Source organism: Aythya fuligula, chromosome 2, assembly GCF_009819795.1.
Source record: "Aythya fuligula isolate bAytFul2 chromosome 2, bAytFul2.pri, whole genome shotgun sequence".
Lineage (NCBI taxonomy): Eukaryota > Metazoa > Chordata > Aves > Anseriformes > Anatidae > Aythya > Aythya fuligula.
Window position 1 is genome coordinate 69,957,700 of NC_045560.1, and position 22,339 is coordinate 69,980,038.

At 42.9% G+C, this 22,339-nt stretch overlaps 1 protein-coding gene across 2 annotated transcripts in view; it reads left to right on the top strand.

The window, feature by feature from the left end:
• F13A1 (coagulation factor XIII A chain) overlaps positions 1–22,339 on the top strand; it is a 66,221-nt gene that overhangs the window by 19,801 nt on the left and 24,081 nt on the right. For both annotated transcript variants that reach the window (XM_032182264.1, XM_032182265.1), the window contains 4 exons: positions 2,873–3,124; positions 9,588–9,706; positions 15,310–15,417; positions 17,626–17,800. In XM_032182264.1, coding sequence (XP_032038155.1) covers positions 2,873–3,124; positions 9,588–9,706; positions 15,310–15,417; positions 17,626–17,800 — 654 coding nt within the window. The remainder of the gene's footprint in view (positions 1–2,872; positions 3,125–9,587; positions 9,707–15,309; positions 15,418–17,625; positions 17,801–22,339) is intronic.

Consider the following 22,339-nt stretch of genomic DNA (forward strand, 5'->3'; position numbering starts at 1 on the left):
GTTGATAAACATAGTACTAAACCTACACAGGGATGTTTTTGCCAGCAACCTCGGCATGTAATGCCAAAGATACTCAGCTTCATAGTCCTCTAGTATCAAGACAACAGATGTGTGTATACGAGACTAGTGTGGCTGGTGCTGTCAGGTGTCTAGATGTGTGATTACAAATCAGCTCTACAAGCTCCTTTCAGAAGTAACAATTCCCTTGCTCTTCCATTTGCATTTTGGTATTCATTTCAGAAGATGAGGGAAGCTGTCTTCTTCTCAAAGAAAATGTTGGAAATTGCTCATTATGCTCTTGAGGGCTCTGCCCGTCTTCCCAGCCTTCCTTCTGGCTTCAGGCTTTATGCAACTGTTAGCAAGCACCCAAACCCTGCCTGCCAGCAGCAAATAATATTTGCTTGTATATACTGTTTGTAACACCTGCAAATCATCCTGACTTCTAGGATATCCCTTCCCTGGCATCCCTGCTAGGGTTGCAGGCGATATCCTAGAGCACCTTCTCTTGAAGGACAGTGCAGTGGCTTCTCTTACTGCAGAGGTGCAGCTGTGGGGTGCATGCATGGATGCTGGGCTGAAAGGACATTGCATACTCCTCAGCAGCAGCTACAGGTGCTCCCTTGCCAAGCAGCAGATAGATAAGGGTGTCTTGTAGCTTTGCATAAGAGAGGGGCTATTGTTGTTTTGAAGGGTAAATGGGGTTTTTCACGTAGGGGCTTTAGAAAAGTGAGGATGCCAGAGGCTTGGTACCTTGCTAAGCCACCTATGAAGTGCAGGTGAGGAGGTTTCCATAAAGATGCATTACAAAGACCTCATGGCCCCTTTGGGATCCTGTCTAGTTCCTATGGGCAGATTTACTGGGGAGAGATTCTGCAACTTCCCCATTACCAACACACGTGGGACACGATGTGTTGGAGTGGAGCCCCTACTACAGCACACCTCCTTCTGTCCCCAGTAGGGACAGAGGCTGACAGTGTCATTTCCTAAACAAGCTAAAATACTGATCTCTCCCTTCCTCCCACCTGTCTGAAAGAGGAAAATAAGGTGTTTTAAAAAGTACACTTGTTAATGGTTTTAGAGGGTGTCAGTTCAATTACTTGGTTTGCTCTGCAGCTTTGTTAGAGTGGACTGCTTATAAAAAAATAAATTAAAAGAAAAACAACAACAATTATGTCAAATCTAGAAGCAAAACATCAACTGTAGAGGCAAGCTGGGTCATACCCAGTTCCACTACAAAGAATAAGAATGTGCTCAGCTCTCAGATCACAATTGTTAGCAGACGCAAGACTCTCTGTTACCTCTGTAGGCTCTTCTCTCTAGACTGTCTTTCCTTTGATGGCTTATTTTTGAAGTGTCCTGTGCTTTATCTTCTAGTGTTTTCTATTGATTTTGCTCTCTTATTCTACTCCTTCTTTCTTCTGTAGGTCTCTTGCCTCTGTTGCATCCCTCACTGATCTGAGTGGGTTTCATGGGTTACAGCATCCCTGGCCTTCAGAGAAACTGGGCTATTTATTTGTACTGAAAATCTGAAAAATGGAAGTTTATGTGTACTGAATAATATTTTGGATGAAGTGCAATAGGCCCAGATTTCTTAGAAACACAGAGTTCATGGCAGCTCACAAGCTTCAAATTCAAAGCTGGAGTTGCCCTTTTCCAAAATGTAGCAGTGTTCAGTTCTGTATTTATCTCTACATCAACTGTGTAAAAGTAAGCAAACAAGAAAATCAAAGTCCCTTTGCATTTAATTTTGAAGCTCTTAAATAACACTTACGAAAAATAGAGAAGTCTGTCTCTACTTTCGTGCTTTTTGCTACTATATCTGTGAATGAGAGTATAACTTTAAGCCTAAAACCTGAAATGAAGAATAGATATGAGAATGATTTAAGGAATTGAGTCTTCTCACAAGTATCTTTTTGTCTACACTACTGGTTGGATTCCAGATAAAATTTGGCTCTGCCTCCAGCTCAAGGGGTGTAATCCTTCCCACCTAACTTGAATTCTGGCAGTGTACATGCTTGTACATAGTTTATCCATCTAGATGCTTTTTATACTTGGCAAGTAAAATAATCTTCTCTGGGGCATGATTTGTTTTGATATGAGGCAGAACATCATGCACAGCACTTCGGAGGTGTGTCATGCTTTGGGGTCCATTGCTTGCAGAGAAAATTTGGCTATGCAGTCCAGATGCATTCATCCATACTCTGGATATCCAGAGTCAGTTCCCACTGCAGGGGCTTGCAAGAACTGAGCATTGGGCATCCACTGGCAGACAGACTTGTACGTGTATTTCTTCTGCCTCATCTGCGTGGGTATGTGTGAAAGAGCCACTGCTTGTTGGTGCTGTAGTGCAGTGAGAAAAGCAGGGCTCTGCTCTGCTACAGAGCCCCAAAGCCAACATCTGTGCCCCAGTAGGGCACTTGCACATTAGCAAAGAGGGTGATGGGTGCATCTGAACTTTGGAAGGAACTCTTATTCATGCTTACCAACGACATGGCTAACTCCAAGGCTGGAGTACAGCTCACTGTTCTAGGATAAACAGTTTTGAGCCAGGAAAGCCTGGAACAGCCCCTGCTCTTGTTGCCACAGGGACACTCCTGGCAGTGCCCAAGCCAGATGGACTGAAGCTTTCTGGAGCAAGATGGGAGGGGGTGCCTGCATAGGTTGCCTGTTGGGAGGCGATGTGTGTGCTTGGGTGGCAGCAACACAAGTGACCAGGCACTGTGTGAAGCTCTAAGGGAGGTAGGTGGTCTCTGCCTGCTAACATTTGCCATCTCTGCTGAAAACAGGCAAAGGGACAGAGGACTGTTGTTTTGAGAGTGTCTTTTTTTCCCAAGGTGAACCATTTCATAGAGTTAACCCCCTGTCTCTCCAGGTCGCTATCCACAGCCAAACAAAGGCACCTACATCCCGATCCTTGTAGGTGATGTTCTGAAGCCTGGGGAGTGGGGAGCCAAGATTATCCACAAGGAAAACAATTCCATTCGCCTGTCCATCATGTCCTCTGCCACCTGCATTGTTGGGAAATTTCGCCTATATGTTGCTATCTGGACTCCTTTTGGCATCATCCGGACACACAGAAACTCGGCAACTGACACTTACATACTATTCAACCCGTGGTGCCAACGTAAGTAGCTTATCATTGTCAAAGATTCACACTTTCTGCTACCAGGCTCATTGGTTTGTGGGAAAGGGTGGTCTGAGAAGGGGAACTTGCAGCCAAGGTTGTTGGAGACCAGGCAGTTTGGATGTGGAAAGGGTACGGTTAAGCTTACCTAGCTCTGCCAAGAGGCAAGTCATGCAGGCTTGGGGGTAGCTCTGTAGTTTTATGAGGCTAAGTCTGTTTTTACCCATGTAAGTAGCATTTCTTATAGTAAACACATCCCAAGGCATTGCTCTGACTCAATAAATAAGCATCAGTGTGAGCCTTCTGCCTGCCTTCGTGTGCCTTAAAATGACAAGTCAATACAGACATGTTTTTGTCCAGAATTTGGCATGGGGCGGGATGTGGCAGAGTCCCATACTCAACTGTTGAGTTACATTGCTGGTTGCAGAAACTCAGTGGGAGCTGCTGCTCCTGCACAGGTCGGATGCTCTCAGTCTGCTGCAGAATGACTGGTGGCACCTTGCTGTTACACAAAATTTGAGCTTATAACTTCCCCTTAGTGGTGACTAATTACCAGCAACCCTGTCCCCTGCGAGGAAAATAATATTTTGCGAATGAGCCTTTTCTTTTTCTTTTCTTTTTATAATCCAAATCATCCTGGATCGCAGGTAAAATCAGCCCTTCTGCTGACAGAAATGGACCTTACCCAATGAACTCAGCATGTCTTTTTAAAGAGAAAGCAAAGAGGACTGGTGAAGTTTGGCTCACCAGCCTTCTGACAGGCTGTAGCACTGTGCCTCAGCTTCTGATTCTTGTAAGGCTCCAAGTCTGCCGCATATATTGCAATATATTTAGGTCACCAGCTAACTTTAATATCCTCCTGCCATCCTTCCTTCATCCTTCAATGTTTTTACCAGAGTATTTTTATCAAATAATCCCATGCCAAACAAGGGCCATCTTACTGTGTGACGAGTAAGTTTAGCATTATTAATGGAGCCCATTATTCAGCTGCACTACTGTCAGTACCTAGAATGATTTGTGCTGAGTTCATTACTTGCCCCTGGTCCAAGGGAATATAAGCAATGATTAGCTTATGCATTATTTAGGAAGATATATGTTAATGCTGAGTAAAGCAGAGTTAGTTAAGCAGGAACAGGAGGGAAGGGCAGGGCCTAAGGCCCCATGACACCATGAGGGACTTTTGAATGCAGTGTAGAGGTAGGTGCCTTAGAGAAGCATGGTCAGAATTTATTCTGGAAGGAGAGAGAGTGGGTTACAGAAGGAGTCAAAGGTGAGTGAGCAAATGTGACTCACTGGTGAGCAGACAAAGCTGCTCAACATTTGTAAAGTCATCATTAGCCTGTCACAGCTCCAGCTAGGGAGGTGTGATTCTCCACTCTAAAGTAAAGCATCCCTTGGTTTTAGTCCTGTTGTCCCAACAACCACTGTGTTAGCCAGCATGGTGACGATGCAGTTGGTCAGCACCTCTTTAGAAAGGGATAAAACCTAGAGAAAAAGCTTCTCAACTTCCCTCATGACTCGCATACAATCAGCTAGGAGTGTATGCAGCCATAAACTGGAGAGAAAATGTAATGGTGGGTGGGCTTGGCTGCCCCACTGTGGTGTGATGGGGACCACACAGGCCGATTCAAGGTGCCAGGCAAGGAGGAAGAAGGGGAAAATCAATCTCCCCTTCACACCTCCTTCCTCCATCTCTGTGTACCCACAGCACGAGGGCTTTGCTCTCTGTGCATTCCTTCCCTCACACCTGAGCTGAATGGGGCCAAAAGCGAGCAAGATGAAAACCAAAGCATGTGAGCAAACCTGCAGAGTTCCAGATATGCAGCAGCAGCTGTTATCAAGGCTGACAGGGAAGCTCTGGTGCAAGAAAGCAAAGGAGAGTCTCTGGGCAGCAAGAGCCTGCTGTGAGGGTCACCCCCAGAGGATCATGCCTTTGTCCCTGCTTACATATCCAAGTATGCCTTCAAGTCCTGGCCCTTGCTGGGTATCGTAGGATTTATTTTCTGCATATTTCATTTGGATGAAGATTTACTTTCATTTCTTGTCCCTGCTTTCACTCCTAGGTAGTTTGGACTAATTGGCTCCTGTACCTGCCTTTTCCTCATTGCATTAGAAAAGCAGGGACAGTGTTTCTCCATGGCCCATCCCCTGGCTGGGAAAGATTGTGCAGTGGAATGACAAAAGGGTATAAAAACTCAGGCAGTTAAAGTGCACAGAAAACAATAGTTTGAAAATCTCCTAGACTTGTTTGCTGGGTTAATAGCTAAGCAGAAGAGTCTGAGTGAAAAGCCTCATTAAAAAGAGAGAAGGCTGATGCCAGGAACGAATGGGGATTGTTATCGCAGGGAGCAGAGTACAGGCTCCATCAGTGTCTAGCACAGCTCTCCGACTCATCATTTTAGAGAAACATCAATGTGTCTGTATGAGCTTTTCTTTAAGTCATAGGCATTTGTGCCCTTTCTTATTACTTCTTTTTTCACTGTAGTTCAGTTTTGACATATTTTCCCAGGCAGGGATGCATTTTTTTTTCTGCTGTTTCAGAACAAGTCAGCATACTTTACCAGTAAAGCTACAGAGTAGCTTCTGTATTTTGCTTCCAAAACCATCAGATGCTTTCATATGGTTTAATCCCCTTAGCTACATTTAAGGCTCATCACTAAGAATAGACATGCAGATGTGGGGCCTGATCCTGGAAAATGATATACATCAACGCCAAACATTTGGGAATTCAGCAAGCAAGTGGACTGAGATTTCAGATGCTCAGGTGAAAATTGTGCCAGTTAATAAGCAAGGTAAAGCCTGTGAAGAGAGGCAGCATTATCTCTTCAGCCAGCTGACATAGCTAGGAAAAAAAAAAAAGATATGCTTTTGGGCATGCAGAGCCCTCTTCAGTTCTGAAATAGGAGATACAAATGGTAAGTCATTAAGGATAACTTCTTGGAGTTTAACTTCACTCTTAGCAATATCAGACTACATGAAAGCAAAGAATGGCTCCTTTGATCTGTGAGCTCTTTCCAAGGAGGTGCTGAGCCCAGTGACTTTCTGATTTATGAACACTCAGTGCCTATCAAGAAAAGACCTTGCATGGCCTCTTGTGGCTCTCACAGGTAGAGATGCCTAGGGTATGTGAAACTTGCAGACTCCACAGGCCAAGAGTATGTATTCCATTCACCCAAATTTTCTGCAAAGTGTTTTAGATATAATCAATTAAATATATTGCATCTTTAGTGACTCAGTTGCATATTTCTTCTGCTCATGTCCTTCAAGTGTTCTAATACAGTTTGAGGATTAGTAACATATGGTTGACTTTGGTCTCCTCTTATGTGTTATATGGCATCCAAATTTGGCCAAGTTAACATTTTCTGGTGTTTGTAGCCATATCTTAAGTTTTACATTTTGTATCATAGATTCCATATGACTAAAATTCACAAAGAGCTTCATATCTCTGCTACATCCATGTAGGCAAGCACTGGCAGTTGCAGGGCAGCACACTGAACTTGGTTCTGAGTGAAGTGGATTTTGCAGATATCTGTTTTTAGCTCTTGAAGCTCTGTGTTTGCCACAGCACTGTACTCCTCCCAGCAAGAGCCTTGCCAAGTTCCCACGATGAAGGGAGGCTGGGCGCTGAGGGCAAGCCTCCACCTCCACCCATCTGCTGCGCTGCTGCACTCAGCGGTCACCGTGTACGGGAAGAAATGGCATTTCCAGCTCCAGCTGGTTGCTGTGCTGGGGCAGGGGTTCCTCAGGTCCCCTGGTACTGGGCAGGAACCTACCATGCCCATTCACTTTTCCAAAGGGACAGGACTTCTCTGCACTTCTTCCACTTTTCACAGGGAGCCCATGTTCTGTGGGATACCTCACCTGCAGGCTTCGTATGAAGTGTATTTTCACCTTATCCATCTTCAAACAGAGAAGCATACAAGCTAATTTGCTTCTTTGTAGCACTGCTGGTGTCTTAGTAGTTTCCCAGGATAAAAAGTGAGGAGAAAAGCCTTAAACTGCTAGAGAAAAAGAACAAAGAAACCCAGAACATTTCCTTGGAATTCGGTTTGTCAGATGTGAGCCTCTACTTGCACCAAATAATTAGGAGTTGTACTATGTAGAGTACGCTTAGCATCAAAGTAGTCACAAATGCCTCGTATTTTCTTCTAAACAGTCTCAAGGGTAGTGAAAGCTGTCAAAAATCAAAGCAGCTGGCTTCTCTGTGAAACAGAGGCCCTTTTTACTTTATCAAAAAATACAAATATTTAAAAATAATTGACAGAGAAGTTAATCAATTTTCATCTGATTTAGCAAAGATCATGCGGTCTTGAAATAACATAAGCGTCTCAATTGATATCAACCAGATCAATATTGATATTTATAATCCCTGAAAGAAAACAACAGCTGTCAAGAAAGCATGTGCACACACTCCACTGAATACATAACTGTTCAGAAGGTGTGGGTTCGCCTCCTTGAAATGCATCCTTTGTAGTGTTTGTACACATGTGTTTCAATAAAACCCAAAGCTCAGGGAGTCAATACATATAATCGCTCAATCAGCAAATCAAGCAGATCCATCCTAATGAAACAGAGCCTGCGTGATCTGTGACATCTGCAACATTTTTGGTAGGATGTTGTGCAAAACTTATTTAGAGCTGGGAGCTGGACCTCAATAAAATCATGTGATATGTGGTTTCTGAAGTATGCAAGCCCCTTCTGGCATCAGTGACTGCAGCTTTTTTGATTTGCTGTCAGGTTTTTTAACACTGTCTGTCACCGTGTAGGCTCTCAATGTAAACCTGTGATCTGCTTTGTGCCTGGGTGCAGGCTGACTTGGTCGTAGGCAGTACCAGGCTTACAAACAACCCTTGTTATGACCCAGCCCTTAGAAGCCACATGGGTAGCACCATGCTGCTGCATGAAGGGTCTCAGACCTGCCTGCCTTAGGGAAAAGCAGATAAAACCTGCTGCTTTTCCGTCTACTCTGATTTTGATGTAGCCTGCAGAGCTTGTACAGCAGCCCTGTTGAAAGCATAATGGCAAGCACTGATCTCCTCGAATACATAAAAACCTTCCTACATTTAACACCTGCTTCCATATCATTCTTTGCACACCAATGTAAAGGTCACAATGTTATGTATCTACATGTAACCCCTTCTGTATGTATAGCAACATGGATATAAATATATTTGCAGATAAAATAAAAATTCCAACAGTGTCAGGTGTACAGACTGGTAAAACCCTTCACTTAACTGAAGTTGGTGTGAGTTTTGCCATTGATTTTTCAGAAGGCTCAGATTTTAGTGATTTTCAGCTGAATTGCAGTTTTATGGCAAGTGAAGAAGCTTTAGATGAGGTTTTGAAGGAATTACAAATCTGATTTGCATTTCAGAAAAATACAACAAATCAGTAGGCTTTTAAATGTGAAATGATCATATAGTAATTTGTAGCGAGATCCTGAAGAAATCTACTACAGCACTGGTCAGTGGTAGTTTTGCATTTGCATGTATCATGCTATTGTAGGTTATTGCTTCCCTTTAACTTGCTCTCTGGTGCAACATTACTGAATTCTTCTAATTAATTAATTCCCAGACCATTAAATGTTAAGTGGTATCTCTTAGTCACAAAACACTAGCACTGGCACGGGAAAGAAATCCTCAGCTGTTCTAGCACCACAGAATCCCTGTTTCATACCTGCCTGTGAGCATCTGAACAGTTTCACATAATTCATGTAAATTCAATAATTTACATACATTAAGAATGGGTTATTTAAGGATGTGAATACCCTTTGCAGGATGAGGTTCCACATGTACACTTTGGAATGATGTAAGACCAATCTAGGATGTACACTTTGTTTATGTTTTAATGAAGACCTCTTCCAATTGCTTGCAGTTTTCACTTGCACATTCAGATTTCTCCTCATATTGGCTGGTCAGTCGAGTTACATGGGGGCGGCACACCACAGTCAATATCTTATGTACAGAAAAAGTAATCACACCCTTCTGTTAATACTCTATAAATACTATACTCCAATTTTTTTAATGCACTACAGATTTTTCTTTAGATCTCTTGACTTGAACTGTTTTCCATTAACATTAATAGGTTTGAAATTGTTCTTTGATCTGTTTGTACAGATGCAGAATTGCATCACGGTGCTCGAACTTTTAAATTAGTGGTACACAGTAATCTTGGAATTCTTGATAAGATGTGACATTTTAATCATACCTTGCAGATCTCGAGAAAACAGGCAAGAGCTGTCAGCATTTTTGCATCTCGCGTGTTTTTAAGTTGTATTATCCTATTTCTAACTGGGGTCACTATCTCCTTATATTTGTGCTCTGCTGAAGCAAGTGATGCTTTGTTTGATGGATGATGGGCACTTCTCATCAAATATGACTGCATTATATGCTAAGCTTTTTTCTCTGCCCTATATAGAAACTAAGTGGCTGTGTTAATGCTTGTTTTGGATAAATTGATGCAGAGGATGCCGTGTATCTGGATGACGAGAAGGAAAGGGAAGAATATGTCCTGAATGATGTTGGTATTGTCTTCCATGGAGACATTGACGAAATAAAATTAAGAAGCTGGAGTTACGGTCAGGTGAGCTATTTAGACTTTCTGTGGCTGCTCCCAATAGGACAGCAAATGAATTTAATTGACAACAGACAGTGGCTGAGACTGTGGGCTCTTGCTCTGTTGTGCATTATTGGTCTCTACTTCAGAAACACAAGAGGCATGCATTTAAAATTGTATGAAGCAGGTGTATATCTAATTCAAAAAAGCAACATTATAATAGCTAATATTTAAAGGTCTTGTTCTAGGAACACATTTAAGATACTAAGAGGCTGCCTGTTGAAAGTTACAATCATTAGCTGAGATTTTTACTACACAGCAGCATTTCTGCTGCTACATTACTGCTACTTCAAGATCAAACTGATTTGGGGAAAGAGATTTTTTAGTTATTTATTTAGCAAGAGGTTGCATTCCTTTTTGACTCTTCCTTTCAGTTCTAGCAACTTGGTGAAAATAATTATCATCTTATTGGGGGTCAGCTTTTCATAGGTTTCCTATTTTCTGGGTTTGATCCCAGAGTTTTAAATTTCCTCACTACAGTGACAAGTGCATAACTTCTCCCTTTGCTGCCTGGACTTGACAACACTGGTCTCCAGTGGCTTCTTGCAGCCTTTGAGAAGCACAGTCCTGGCTGGCTGGTGTGCGGTGTTGATGTGCCTTCAATAAAATCAACCCCTTATTGCTTGCCTGTTTTACCTCACCCTATTTGTAATCACTAGCCAGCCTGAAAATCACTGTGGGATTTGTGGGATTAAAGAGTTAAGTTGTTGTGTGAGAAAAGGGAAAACGCATTCAACAGCAACATCAAAATTAGCAAAACTAACCCTAACTGTCACCCAAGGGGACTCCAATGGACAGTTATTGGACATGGCTCACCTCACCTCCTGTTTTTTCACAACAGCACAATTAAGAAAGTATTGAAGTACTTCCTTCATGCAACAGTGATGGATCCATTCAGTTTTTTGCTGCCCCTCCCTGGTGCAGCCTTGCAGAAGGGAACCTTCTTGCTTTGCTTTCTGTCCCTCAGCTGAAGCTTTAGCTGGATGGATTGACAGTGTGCTTGCCGTAGAGAGCTCTTTGAAGTCACATCTCTTGTTTCCTTGTTTAAGGGTTTCTTTTTTTTTTTTTTCCTGCCGAAGCACTGCCTTAGGAAGCTTCTGTCTTTTCACCTTTCCTTTTGTTGTCTCAGCACCATTGTTTGCAGGGTCTAAGAGCGATCCTGTCTGAGCTAAAGATAATCCTCAAATAAAGTAAGGGGGAGGTAATTCCATAAGCGGAGTGCGCTTCTGAGAGAGATACGTGGAACCAGATCCCGAGGCCAAAGCTGGGTGTGCGTTTAAGTTGACCAAAAATGCCCCCTCCTGGCCCTTCCTTCCCCCTGCAAGTGTTTGTGCAGCCGTGCAATGAATCAGACCGGAAAGCTGATCTAGCTGAACATGCACCTCCTTTATTTCCTTTTTTTTTTTTTTTTTTTTTTTCCCTTGGGTTATTTTTCAGGCTTGCTCTGTTCCTAGATGTGGGATTCACTCTGTGACAGATGTAGGGGAGGGAGAAAGGGGAATGAGTGGCTGGAGATGGAAGCCAGCTTCAACCGACTGCTGGATTTATGTCCTAAAATGCTGAATTTATGGCCTATAGTGGTTTGGCCTGAGGTGCTTATATTCTGCAAATCTGGCACCTTCCTGACACAAACACCAGCCTCCCTTGAGAAACTGCATTATTTATTTGGTTTTGCTAAGAGGCAGCTCTGTATGGGAGATTAGGGCTGTTCCATATCCCTTTGTCATGTGCTTTCCTTCCACTGCTGAACTGGAACTGGAGAGCTTGACTTCCACTCTGTGTTGTGGTGCACCTTTTGTTATCCCCTGTCCACGTGAAAGCTGAATTTGGCAGGTGAATCAAAGGGGGCCGAGCCCAGGGTTTTCCTGGAGCCCATTGTTTTTTATAGAGGAGTAACAGATATCTTAAAGTTGAAAGCAATGGAAAAATATTCTCCTGGTTCAGTGAGATGGAGGATATGATGTTCCTGATCTTACCCTACCAATTCCCCACCACTAAATATGTGTGCCTTTCTCATTTTCAGCAATCCTGGATGTTAAGACTAAAAGCATAGCTCTGAGTGAATGAAAGTACTAGCAGTGAATCCCATATTACAGGTATATCCTACATATATGCATTTTGTATAGATGATATATGGCCCTGTACAACAGTCTCAGTAAAAAGCGCATGGCCACATACAGTCATAGAGGTGTAAGGTATATGGTCTTACACAAAACTACAGATAGAATTGTGCATAGTAAAGTAACATTCTTAGCCTAAAAAAAAATTTAAAAAAAAAAAAAAATTGCTTTGAACACTGACAGCTGAAAGTTTTAACTCCAGTTGTAAATCAAAAAGGAGCTTGCAGTTCAAAACTGGGTTACTAGTGGGAGATAATTCTCCCAGCTGCTGTCTTTAATGAGCAACATCAACTTGAGAGGAGGAAAGGCAAGAAAAATGGACCCAGGAAGGAAAAAACAACAGACCAGTTGAAACATGGCTGTAATGAATGAGGATGGAAGTGTTCCTTGTAACATGGCTGTGATTCCTTTCTTCTAAGAATGTGCAAATTGCCAGTCACTAAGAAAAGCCCAAAGGGGAATCAGGACAAATTTGGCTTTTGAAGAAATCTAGGCACATAGGAACTCTGTAGTTGAGAAATGGAAGTTGGATGTTATATTGATCTTTTAACACAGTTAAAACACAGTGAAAGACGTAAAATAAAACAGGTGGGCATAGTGTTGTCATTGCCATCTTGAGCTGGCTCGTGTCTACATGTTGAGCCACATTAGCATTGTAATGTGTACATTACAGTGTAAATATAATTTTATGGCATGTGAATTTGGTAAGATCAGACCACAAGCAACTGTGGGAAATAGCACTGACTTAATTCAGCCAGTGCAAAAGGTGATGCAGCCCCTCTTACTTGGACTTAAATAGTTTTAAAGGTTGTCTCTTACAAGCCAGTTAGCATGAAAAGATAGGGCCTGCTGAAGACCAGTCTCACTAAATGCAATGCTCTATAATGCAATGTGTGTGTGCAGACAGAGCCTCTTGTCTTCCTTCTGCAGTCTTCTTCAGGTGGCTCTGCCAAACTTTGTTTGCCCTGAATTTGGTTTATTCCCATTGCTGCTTGTGTAAGCAGGCAGTGCCCATGCCGAGCCCAAGTTTGCTGATCTGTTCTGGCTGCTTACTGCTGCTCTGGTTCCTTTGACATTTCAGGGGTATTCAGCCTTACAAGTGTTATATTTCTGTTCTGCTTCCCTCTAGATAGCATCTTCATGCCAAGATTGAGAGCAGGAGATTGATTTAGTTTGATTTAGTGCTTTTAAATCAATGGACAGTGAAGGATGGTGAAACTGGCTTTTGCCCATGTTATGGTACTCTGCATCCTACGCTGATGCAATATAGTGTAAGGGAGCATGTATGATATTGCAAGGCAACTTTACAGCTTGTCCTGTGACCCTCCCCCTGTTAATGCAGTTATTTCACAGTCATTTATATAATTTTATAAATGCCAAGGCGGAAGGTAACAACTCTGTTAGCAGTTCCTTTCCTCTTTAGTCTTTGGGTATATGCTGGCAAGATTGACAGTGTCTCATAAACTGTAGATGAGAGAGATTTAATTTGCAAGCTAAACTTCTTATTGATTTAACTCAGCTCTTAGGCACTGCTGATGACTTGAAGAGCAGAAAGCTCTTTTTGATCCTGGTGGAAGTAATAAATCATTGGACAAGGACAGAAGAAAAATGAATTTGAAGTAGGAAGGACCACTATGAGGACCCAGTGTTTACACTGGGAGGATTCTCCTTGGGAAGGAGGGTCTCCATAGCACAGCCATTCACCTGACTTGATTTACAGCACATACCACTGGAGCAGAATGGAGAGCCTACTTGCAATTTTTCAGCCTCCCAGGAATGATACAATATTAGGAGTATGTCCCTGGGAACCACTGCCCCCCCCCGCCCCCCCCCCCCCCCTTTCCTTGCTTGCCTGAACACCATGAATTCAGTTTTGCTCACTAAGACTACCAGGTGCTATTAAGCAGCAAACGTCTGCTCCAGAGAAAGCAATTCAGTGACAGTGTGCATAGCAAAGTCCAGGAGCAGGATGGTGTGCTTCCTTGGAGGATTTTTGCTGAAAAGGATCCATACCGCAGCAGTTTGCAGAACAATGGGAGATAGTCAGGCAAAAAAGAAGAGGACTTGCCTTGGGCAGGAGATGGCTGAGTGATTAAGGTGCTTCTTCCTTCACACAGAGGCATAGAGATGCCCCTGAGTGAAGGGGCTTATGCCAGAGCTCAGCTGCTGAGCTGCTGTCTATAAGAGAGAGGCCAAAGGGTGCATGGGCTCTCCAGGACGGCACCCCCATCCATCCCATCTTTTCTGCAGCACTGACAGCAGTCTTATTTCTTCCAGGCTTTCTTTTCAGCTCTCTGGCCTGATGCTTCCTCCTCTTTTGCCTCTCCCAGGGCTGCCAAGGCAGCAACTTGGCCTGGGCATTTGATTGCTTTTGGCAGGAGACACAACTCATATCACCCTCATCTTCTGAGGAACCTTAAGCCAAGCTGGAGACAGTTGCAGCTGTAGTTGCAGCTCAGCCCAAGAGCAAAAATCCTGTTTGCATGAACCACATCCCTAAGAATGCAAACATAGAACATAAACATAGAACATGGCGACGGGACAAGCTGAGTGGAGTTTCTCTTACAGACTTGAATGCTAATATAGTATTGTGTTTTCAGTGAACCTGAAAGACTTTTTTTTTTTTTTTTTTTTTTTAATAATGCGTGTTTCCCTGTCCCCTACCATTTTCTGGGGGACAGAAGTATTTTCCTTTGCTATGCAGTTTCTCCTAAGAAAAATGAAATATATCACAGGGCAGGTTCTGTGACAAATGGTTTCTGGTCTCTTTAGGCACCTCTGCCCTCAATTCATTCCCATGCTTGTTCATGCTGGATCGAAGAAACTGTACCTTTCTACTCTATTTTTGAAGAAGACTACTTTAGGTCACTTGGTATTTTTGATATCTAAGTTTCATAGACCCAGATTAATCAATATAATCAGCTTTTGGCTTGATAATTTTAAACATATTTAATATCTTAGTTTAAAATTTAAGTGTTTTCAAATTAACATTGGCAAACAGTTTATTGGTCAACAGCATTGTACTGGCTATGTCGGAGAAGTCCTGAAATTAACAGGTCTGGAATCTGTGAAGGACATGGAGTCCTTAGTGAGCAGACTAGCTTCTTGTAGTTATTATAATAATACCTTCCTATTATGTACTTGTTAGCACTTAAAATTTTATGTCCTGTCAGAAAGGCTATGTCGTCATTTTAACCTTCTAGAAACCAGACTGAGATTGAATTGAAAATGACACACTCTTTTCCCTTAAAGTATCTCACATTTTTTTGCTGTACATGGACAATTATTCTAGAAGAAAACTTGTATTTTTAAACACAGAACTTCGACCTGACCAGATAATTTTGAAATTGATCAGCTATTATAATAATGAAAAATAGCCTTGTGTTTGCTTTCCAGAACAAAAGTGACTCAACTTTTCCTCTGTTTCTCTTTATCTTTCCTTTCATCTAGTTTGAAGAAAACATTCTGGATGCGTGCCTTTTCCTGATGGATAAGGCAGAACTGGAGCTGTCTGGACGTGGAAACCCAATCAAAATCTGCCGTGTTGCTTCTGCAGTGGTATGCAATTGATGCCCAAGAAGTGTCAGAAGTGACTCTTTAATCAAAGCCATGCTGGTTTAACTGGCCCTTGTGCCCTTGTGTGCTCACTCTGACAGGTGTCAGATCAATTCTCCATCCTGACCTCTGGGTCTGGCATTTTATTTCACTCCACTAAAGGTGAAATATTTATGTCAGTTCATCATCTTTTTCCTGAGAGTGGTACCTCACTGGAGAGAAGGCCACTTTTAGGCATTGCACTTTCAGGCATTTCTTGTGGCACTGTGCTCATTTTCTGGTAGCTGAAATAACTGAGAAAGTTATTTCTTCCATGGATGTTGAGGCAGCATACTGGATAGAATTTGAGATGAGGAATTGAGAGACTTTACATGGATTCCAACAGTGTCTGCAGTAGTGGGAGTCTCTACTCAACCAGGATGTGAAAAGAAAAGGCTGAGTTTTTGCCTCTGCCTTCTGGAGGTCTGAACTGATGCCCTCTGCTTCCCAGAATAATAAGCTGGTAATTGAGCCAGTATTATTAGGTGTTCTTCCAGGCCAGCTGCTAAAGTAGTGTCTCCACAAAAGATGGTCACTGAAGATGAATGATCCTTTAACCCACTTATTACAGCATTTTGAAATATGAATTGAAATGGGATGTCTACCCTCTCAGTTAATGCCACATGCTGATTTTTGCATAACACAAGTTAAGTAGAATAGCTTCAGCAAGAAAGATTGAGAGTACCATCACTTCTCTTTGTCTTTTAGCCTTCTGGTTATTTCTTTCACAATAGATACTAGAAATGTAGTTTCAGGCCTCTTGGGACAGAAGTAAGAATGGATTAATGCAACCTGGGTTGCTGCATTAACCACTGGGCTAGTAGATGCAAAAGATTCATTATGCAGAGACCCTGGAAGCCCTCTGGGCAGAAGACCACAATGTTGATGAACCCAAAAGGGTCTTAAATACTACTTAGGTTTTGAGCTACTCAGCCACTTTAGGTAGGTGGAGAAGTTTGCTATTGGAAATCCAGGAGTAAGTGGACTTCAGGTATCTGCAGGATTAGGCTATAGCTACGTGGGAGTTTTGGCCCTCTGAATTCTGGACCTCAGTAAGAAGTGGCTAAGACGTGCTGAAATCTCACCTGTGTTCCTTACTCTCATTCTTGCTCAAGATGTGGCATTTTAGAGCTGAGCTTATCTAGGGATGTGCCCCCATGCTGGGATCCTTCTGAGGCTTGCTGAAGTTGCAGAGCAAGCAGAGTTGCTCCTCTCTTCCTCTCTTTGCAGCCAGATCAAAACACTGTCCTGTCCTTGAAGTGCCTCTTTTCCTGGCATGTTTCCCACAACAGTGAGATGGGCACAACCCCTTAACCCTTTGGTTATGACTCTGAATACTTATCTTCATTCAGTTCTAAGGTTCACAGGAAGTCGATTTTCTAATTATAAAACAGTAGTTAATCCAGCCAAAAGCTTTCAAATGAGAATTGTGATTTATTTGGCTGGCATGTAGCTGTTCCACATTAACATAATTAAAAGGTACAGAGCGAATGAGCTTTTTGCACAGCCTCAACTGGTTTGGTTTAAATTGCAGCTAGGAGATGTATTGCTCGTTAATGTCTATCAGTATAGCCATTAGTCAGCAAAACTCTGCACTTTTGTGTAATCTTACCAACAGAAAACCTACACAGCAAATTCCTTCTTGTTTTCATGTCTGCTGGACCGAAGAAATTAGTTTCCACTCTAAAAATAACAGTGGACTGATTCTCCTCCCAATCCACTCTGAGTTGGAAGTGATTTTATTAAAATATCTGGGCTGATATGGACAGGAAAACAGATGATGTTGAGAAAGAATCCAGCTTGATATTTCTGAAACTTGTTTAGCAGTTTGTAACTGATCGTGTTACTAAAAATACATAGCAGTGAGCATGTTTAATGTTAATAAAACTTACTAAACTAGCAACATGAATACTCGCTGTGATGATTTAATTTCACTGTGTTTTTTAAGTGTCTGACCTTGATTCAAAATTGTTTGGTGATGGAGAATCTACTACAGCCCTTAGCAAGATTGTTCTGTTCATTTCCTACCTTCATAATTAAACATTTCTGTCTTATTTCTAGACTAAACTCAGCTATATTCAGTCTCTCACATCCTATCTTTGTCTGCTAGCTTAAAGAGTTCTTTATTGCTCAGTATCTGTCGTCCCTAACATTCATTTTCTCTATCTTTAGATCAATTCCAGGGATGATAATGGTGTTATTGCTGGATCCTGGGACAATACCTACACTTACGGGGTTGCACCTTCAGCCTGGACAGGAAGTGTGGACATCCTCTTGGAATATTACAGTTCTAAGCAGCCAGTGCGATATGGCCAGTGCTGGGTCTTTGCTGGTGTCTTCAACACATGTAAGTATCAGTGAGAAAAGCTGCACACTGCTATGCAAATCTTACAGAACAGCATGAGCTTTTAGGTCAAACTAGCTAAAACACTGTGGCTCTGTGATATACAGGAGTAAATAGTAGAGATACTTAAAAATACATGGCTAAGATAGATGCACTTTACATACATGTAAATACCTGGCATTTCCTTCAGTTCGGCTGCACCTTCACAATGATATATTAACTATTTACTTGTACAGCAAAATATATTAATTGAGTCACAGAGGGTAAGTTTGGGAGAGAGAAAGGTAGTCTTTTGGCATGCTCCCCATCTCTGTTAGGAAATCTGAGTTGAATAGGGAGGCTTGTTATCTAAGTCTGCAGCATGTAGCTATTACCCAGTATGGGGTGTGTGATGGTGTATCTACTCCAAGATACAGATAACTCTAAGAGTTAAAAATTTACTTGTCAAGAACTGTTCCTAGTAAGACATGTGCAGTGTCCTAGCACCTATCTACTGAGCACTATTAATACTTTCTATGGAATTTGTAAGCCAGAGTTATCAGGAAAAAGTTGTCCTAGTTTGTGAATTGTCTAGCACTACAAGGTTAAGTCTTAATACACTTGCTCAAACTAGAGAGCAGGTGTTTTCCAATGTTTCAGCAAAAGAGACATATCAGATTTGAAAACCATGTAGGGAAAGCATTGATGGATTGGTCCTTTTTTTTTTTTTTTTTTCCTTTTTTTTTTTTTTTTTTCTGTCTAGCACTTAGCACTTGCTAACAGCATCATCCCAATTGAAAACTCCTAAAACTCTGGAACATGCCGGAGTGTAATAGTGGTCAAGAAAGATGCTGGTAGTGTAAAAGATGTACTTTATATGGATAATTGTGACCAAGCATTGGAAACAATGCTTGTGTCAAGCGCCATTTGCAAATATAGAGCCAGTCACATAGTTCTTATGCTCATGGCACCAGCCAGTAGAAGTTGAACAGAAACTAAAAGTGACAGTCTGGCTTAAGCCTGGAGATCTCCCCTACAGGCACCTACAGCTCATGCATATAAATATCAAACTGGAGTAGGGACCAGATCAGCCTAGGACCGGGGGACACAATGGGTATTTTTGCAGGCTTGGGCTCTACTTTGCATCAAGTACTTTTCAGCAACAGATGAAGATCTAAGCTTTGCTTCTTGTATTTTAGATGTGAAGATGAAATTGCAGAAAAACTCTCCATGAAACCTTTCCCCTTTTCATCTCTCTCAATATTGCCACATGTTGCTATCCCCAGGAGTAGCATTGTACTTTTCTTTACATTATTCTTCTAACAAAAATGAAAGATGTTAATGTCCCATCTTCTGCAGCAAATGTGAAAATTACATAATTAACATGTTACAAGACTGGCTCTTCACCCTCAAGCAGCCCTGAGTGTCTCTGTGTTTTCATTTTATTTTTGCCTGTCCCTCATACGTATATTTCATTCAGCGCATAATTTTCCTCCAGTCTGGTTAACAGAATTTCATAGCTCAGTTACCTGGGGTAGTTTAAGAGCTTTTCAAAACAGTAAGGACCTCAGAAATAAAGCTCCGTTCTGACAACCCAGCCTTCTGCTAGTACATGCTTCTTACAGCTATAGGAGAATTTCAAGTTTCAGGTTTCTCTGCTTTTCTTTCAGACATCTAGAGAGGTTCATGCTTTATTTTGGAGAGTCTCTGGCTCTATCCTTGGACACATGAAATAATTCATTTTATTTCTGGTGCCATGGGAAAATCAGCAATCATGTACATCCACAGAACCTGAGAGATGTCTACTTCCTTTATTGCCTGAGGTCATACGGTCTGCCCTTGATACTCCTGAGTCTCTGCACAACACAATGAGTTCAGAAAAGGCCCTTACAAATGTTTCTTATAGATGCAGTTCATCATAGTGACTTCCACAGGCTACTTTCTCTTCTCTACCAGTGCCTCTTCTGGCTTTTTTCTAGATCACAAACACACATATGGGTTCTCAGACTTTCTCCCTGCACTGGGCGTGAATCACTGCTTCATGGTATTTTGCCTGTAGGCCACTGTGAAACTGGGGCAATGCCACAGAGGCCTGGAGCCTACTATATTAAACGAAGAGGCATATCTATCTGGGGCAAAATTAGGATCAGTGCTGGCTAATTTACTGAAGTCAGAGATCTGGGACTTTGTACTGTAAGGCTTGTTGATGAGTAAAGTTTGGTGAGCATTATGAAATTAAAACACTGTCCAGTGGCTCATCTGCTATGTAGCTGTTTACATGTCCAGCTACTGAACACTCCACAGAGAGGACAGCAAAAGCCTGAGCAAGCACGTTGAACTTAAAGTATTGTTCTGAGTTGTGTTTTGAGTCATTCTCAGCTGCCAATGTTTTATCATTGTGACCAGTCCAGCTTTCCAAGGTTACTATATTTTACACTCTGGATAGTCTTCTGTTAAAAATGCTAAAACATTCTGAAAAATGGTCATTAATCTTGAAATTGTCAGACAAATTATTTTCAATGAGCCCTGATGGCTCATGTGGTGGAAGCCTGGGAGGACACTTGAATTAAGTTTAATCAATAGGTACATATGGTATTGGATGCATCCAGGTAATTTGTCATCCAGTAACTTGAAATGAATGTGCAGTGCTACTCTGTATGGAGAGTCACGGTAGTGACGCTAATGAATATACAAAACCAAGCAGTAGCAGAAAGGGTTGTTCAACACTGCAGCATTGGAACTATTTTAAAATAAGATTTCAACCTAAATGTTTTCCTTAAATAATAATAATAATAATAAAAAAACAATTCTGTTTTCTGCAGAACCATGTTGGCTCCTAAATCAGAAAACAGGTTTCTTGGCTGATCAAGGGGTGCTCTGCAGGACAAGTTCAGTCGCACTCTGATATCCAGTGGAGGGAGAGAGGTTTTTAGTTCCACATTATCTTGCCCTTTTTGCTCCCACTTAAAATAAAACCCAGTTGGGTGTTTCACTGTGGCTCTTGTTGCCCTGGCAGGCTAGAACACAAGACCAACCTTGCTTGCTTGATCTCTCTCTGTTGATCAGACACCCTGACTGCTGTTTCTGGCTTTGCTAAAATCTTTTTAAACAAAAGTTTCCCCCATTTAGCGCTTCAGTCTCTTTCCTTGTACTCATTTCAATGCTGTTGTGTTACTGAGAGGTTGAGGAATATCTAATGGCTCCCACCAGAGGACCTCTTCTCAGCTGAAGCTCCTAACCCCCCTGGCGAATCAAGCATATGGTTTATAAAAGGGTGCACTGCAGGGCATAGAGATAACCCAAAGAGACAGCCCCAGAAAAGGGGCCCTCAGCCCCCCAGCCCTCCTCCTTCTTCCATGTGAGGGCATCTTCCAGGCCACTCCCAACACAGCCACCTTTGGCCATGTGTGGGCCACTTCATCCCAGAGGCTTGCTGAGGTCACAGTGGCCACCACTGCCCCGACTTCGCCCCAGGCTCTATAAAACAGGACCCCTGCAGCTGGCCCACCACTTGCTCAGCTACTCAGTCATCTGAGAGCCAGCGTACGCGGCAGGAAGAAGGCTAGAGAAAAGAGCGAGGTGAGCGGCGGCCCTCCTCAGTGTGAGGACAGCGATGGGGTCTGAGGAAGCACCGAGAAGGAAGGCAGCTAAGGAGAAGTGTCATGGGCAGAGGGAAAGCGCCTGCGGCACAAAAGACACCAGTGCCCAAGGGACCTCCGGCGCCCAGTCCACAGACGAATATAAGCAATATCATTGGCACCGCAGTGACATGGGGAACAGGCCAGCCCCTCAAAAATACAGTGACGGGGGGCTGGGCCTAACCATTGGTGCAGTGGTGGTGTGGAGCAAAGGCAGGAGTGTCAGGCAGACAGCCATGGGGAGCAGCGGTGTGCCTATCATCTGGAACACAGTGTGGGACCCTGCTATGGCCATAAAACAGATAGCAGTGTTGAATCCATGCATGGAAATCAAGCGGACAGTGGCATGGGACCTAAATGAGGAACTCGATGACCCCCTGGTTCGGCACTCTGGCCTGAGAACATTCTGGATGGAAGCCATCCCGTTTGGGCAGTCCCAGGCAAGGACTGGCTTGTCCTTCTGCCAAACACTGTGGAGCCCATGGAGCTGGGTCCACAAGAAGAGGTGGAGGAACCGATGGAAGTAGATCCACCTCAGCCAGATCAGACCTGGGACTACCACAGAATGTCTTTGCTCTGTGCCATCAATGCGCACCAACCGCATCGCAGCAGGGCCCGGCGAGCTCCCTACTCGTCGTCACTCAGGCTCCTTCCCAAGCATTAGCTTGGAGCCCCCGAACACCATGGACATCCTACAGGCTTTCCTGCAAGACGTCCCGGCAATAAACCACTCTTGCCAATTCTCAGGGGTTGTGTGAGTGCTTCTTTCCCATCCCCCAGCCCTTGTGCCCGAGGTGGCATCCCTTCTGCACAGAGCCTCGAGGAACAGCACAAGAGAGAACCCAGCTTCCTTCGCGCTGCTGCACTGGGGTGACAGGAGGAGTCCCCGAGGGTCACCATGTGCCTTTAACATTTGTGAAAATAG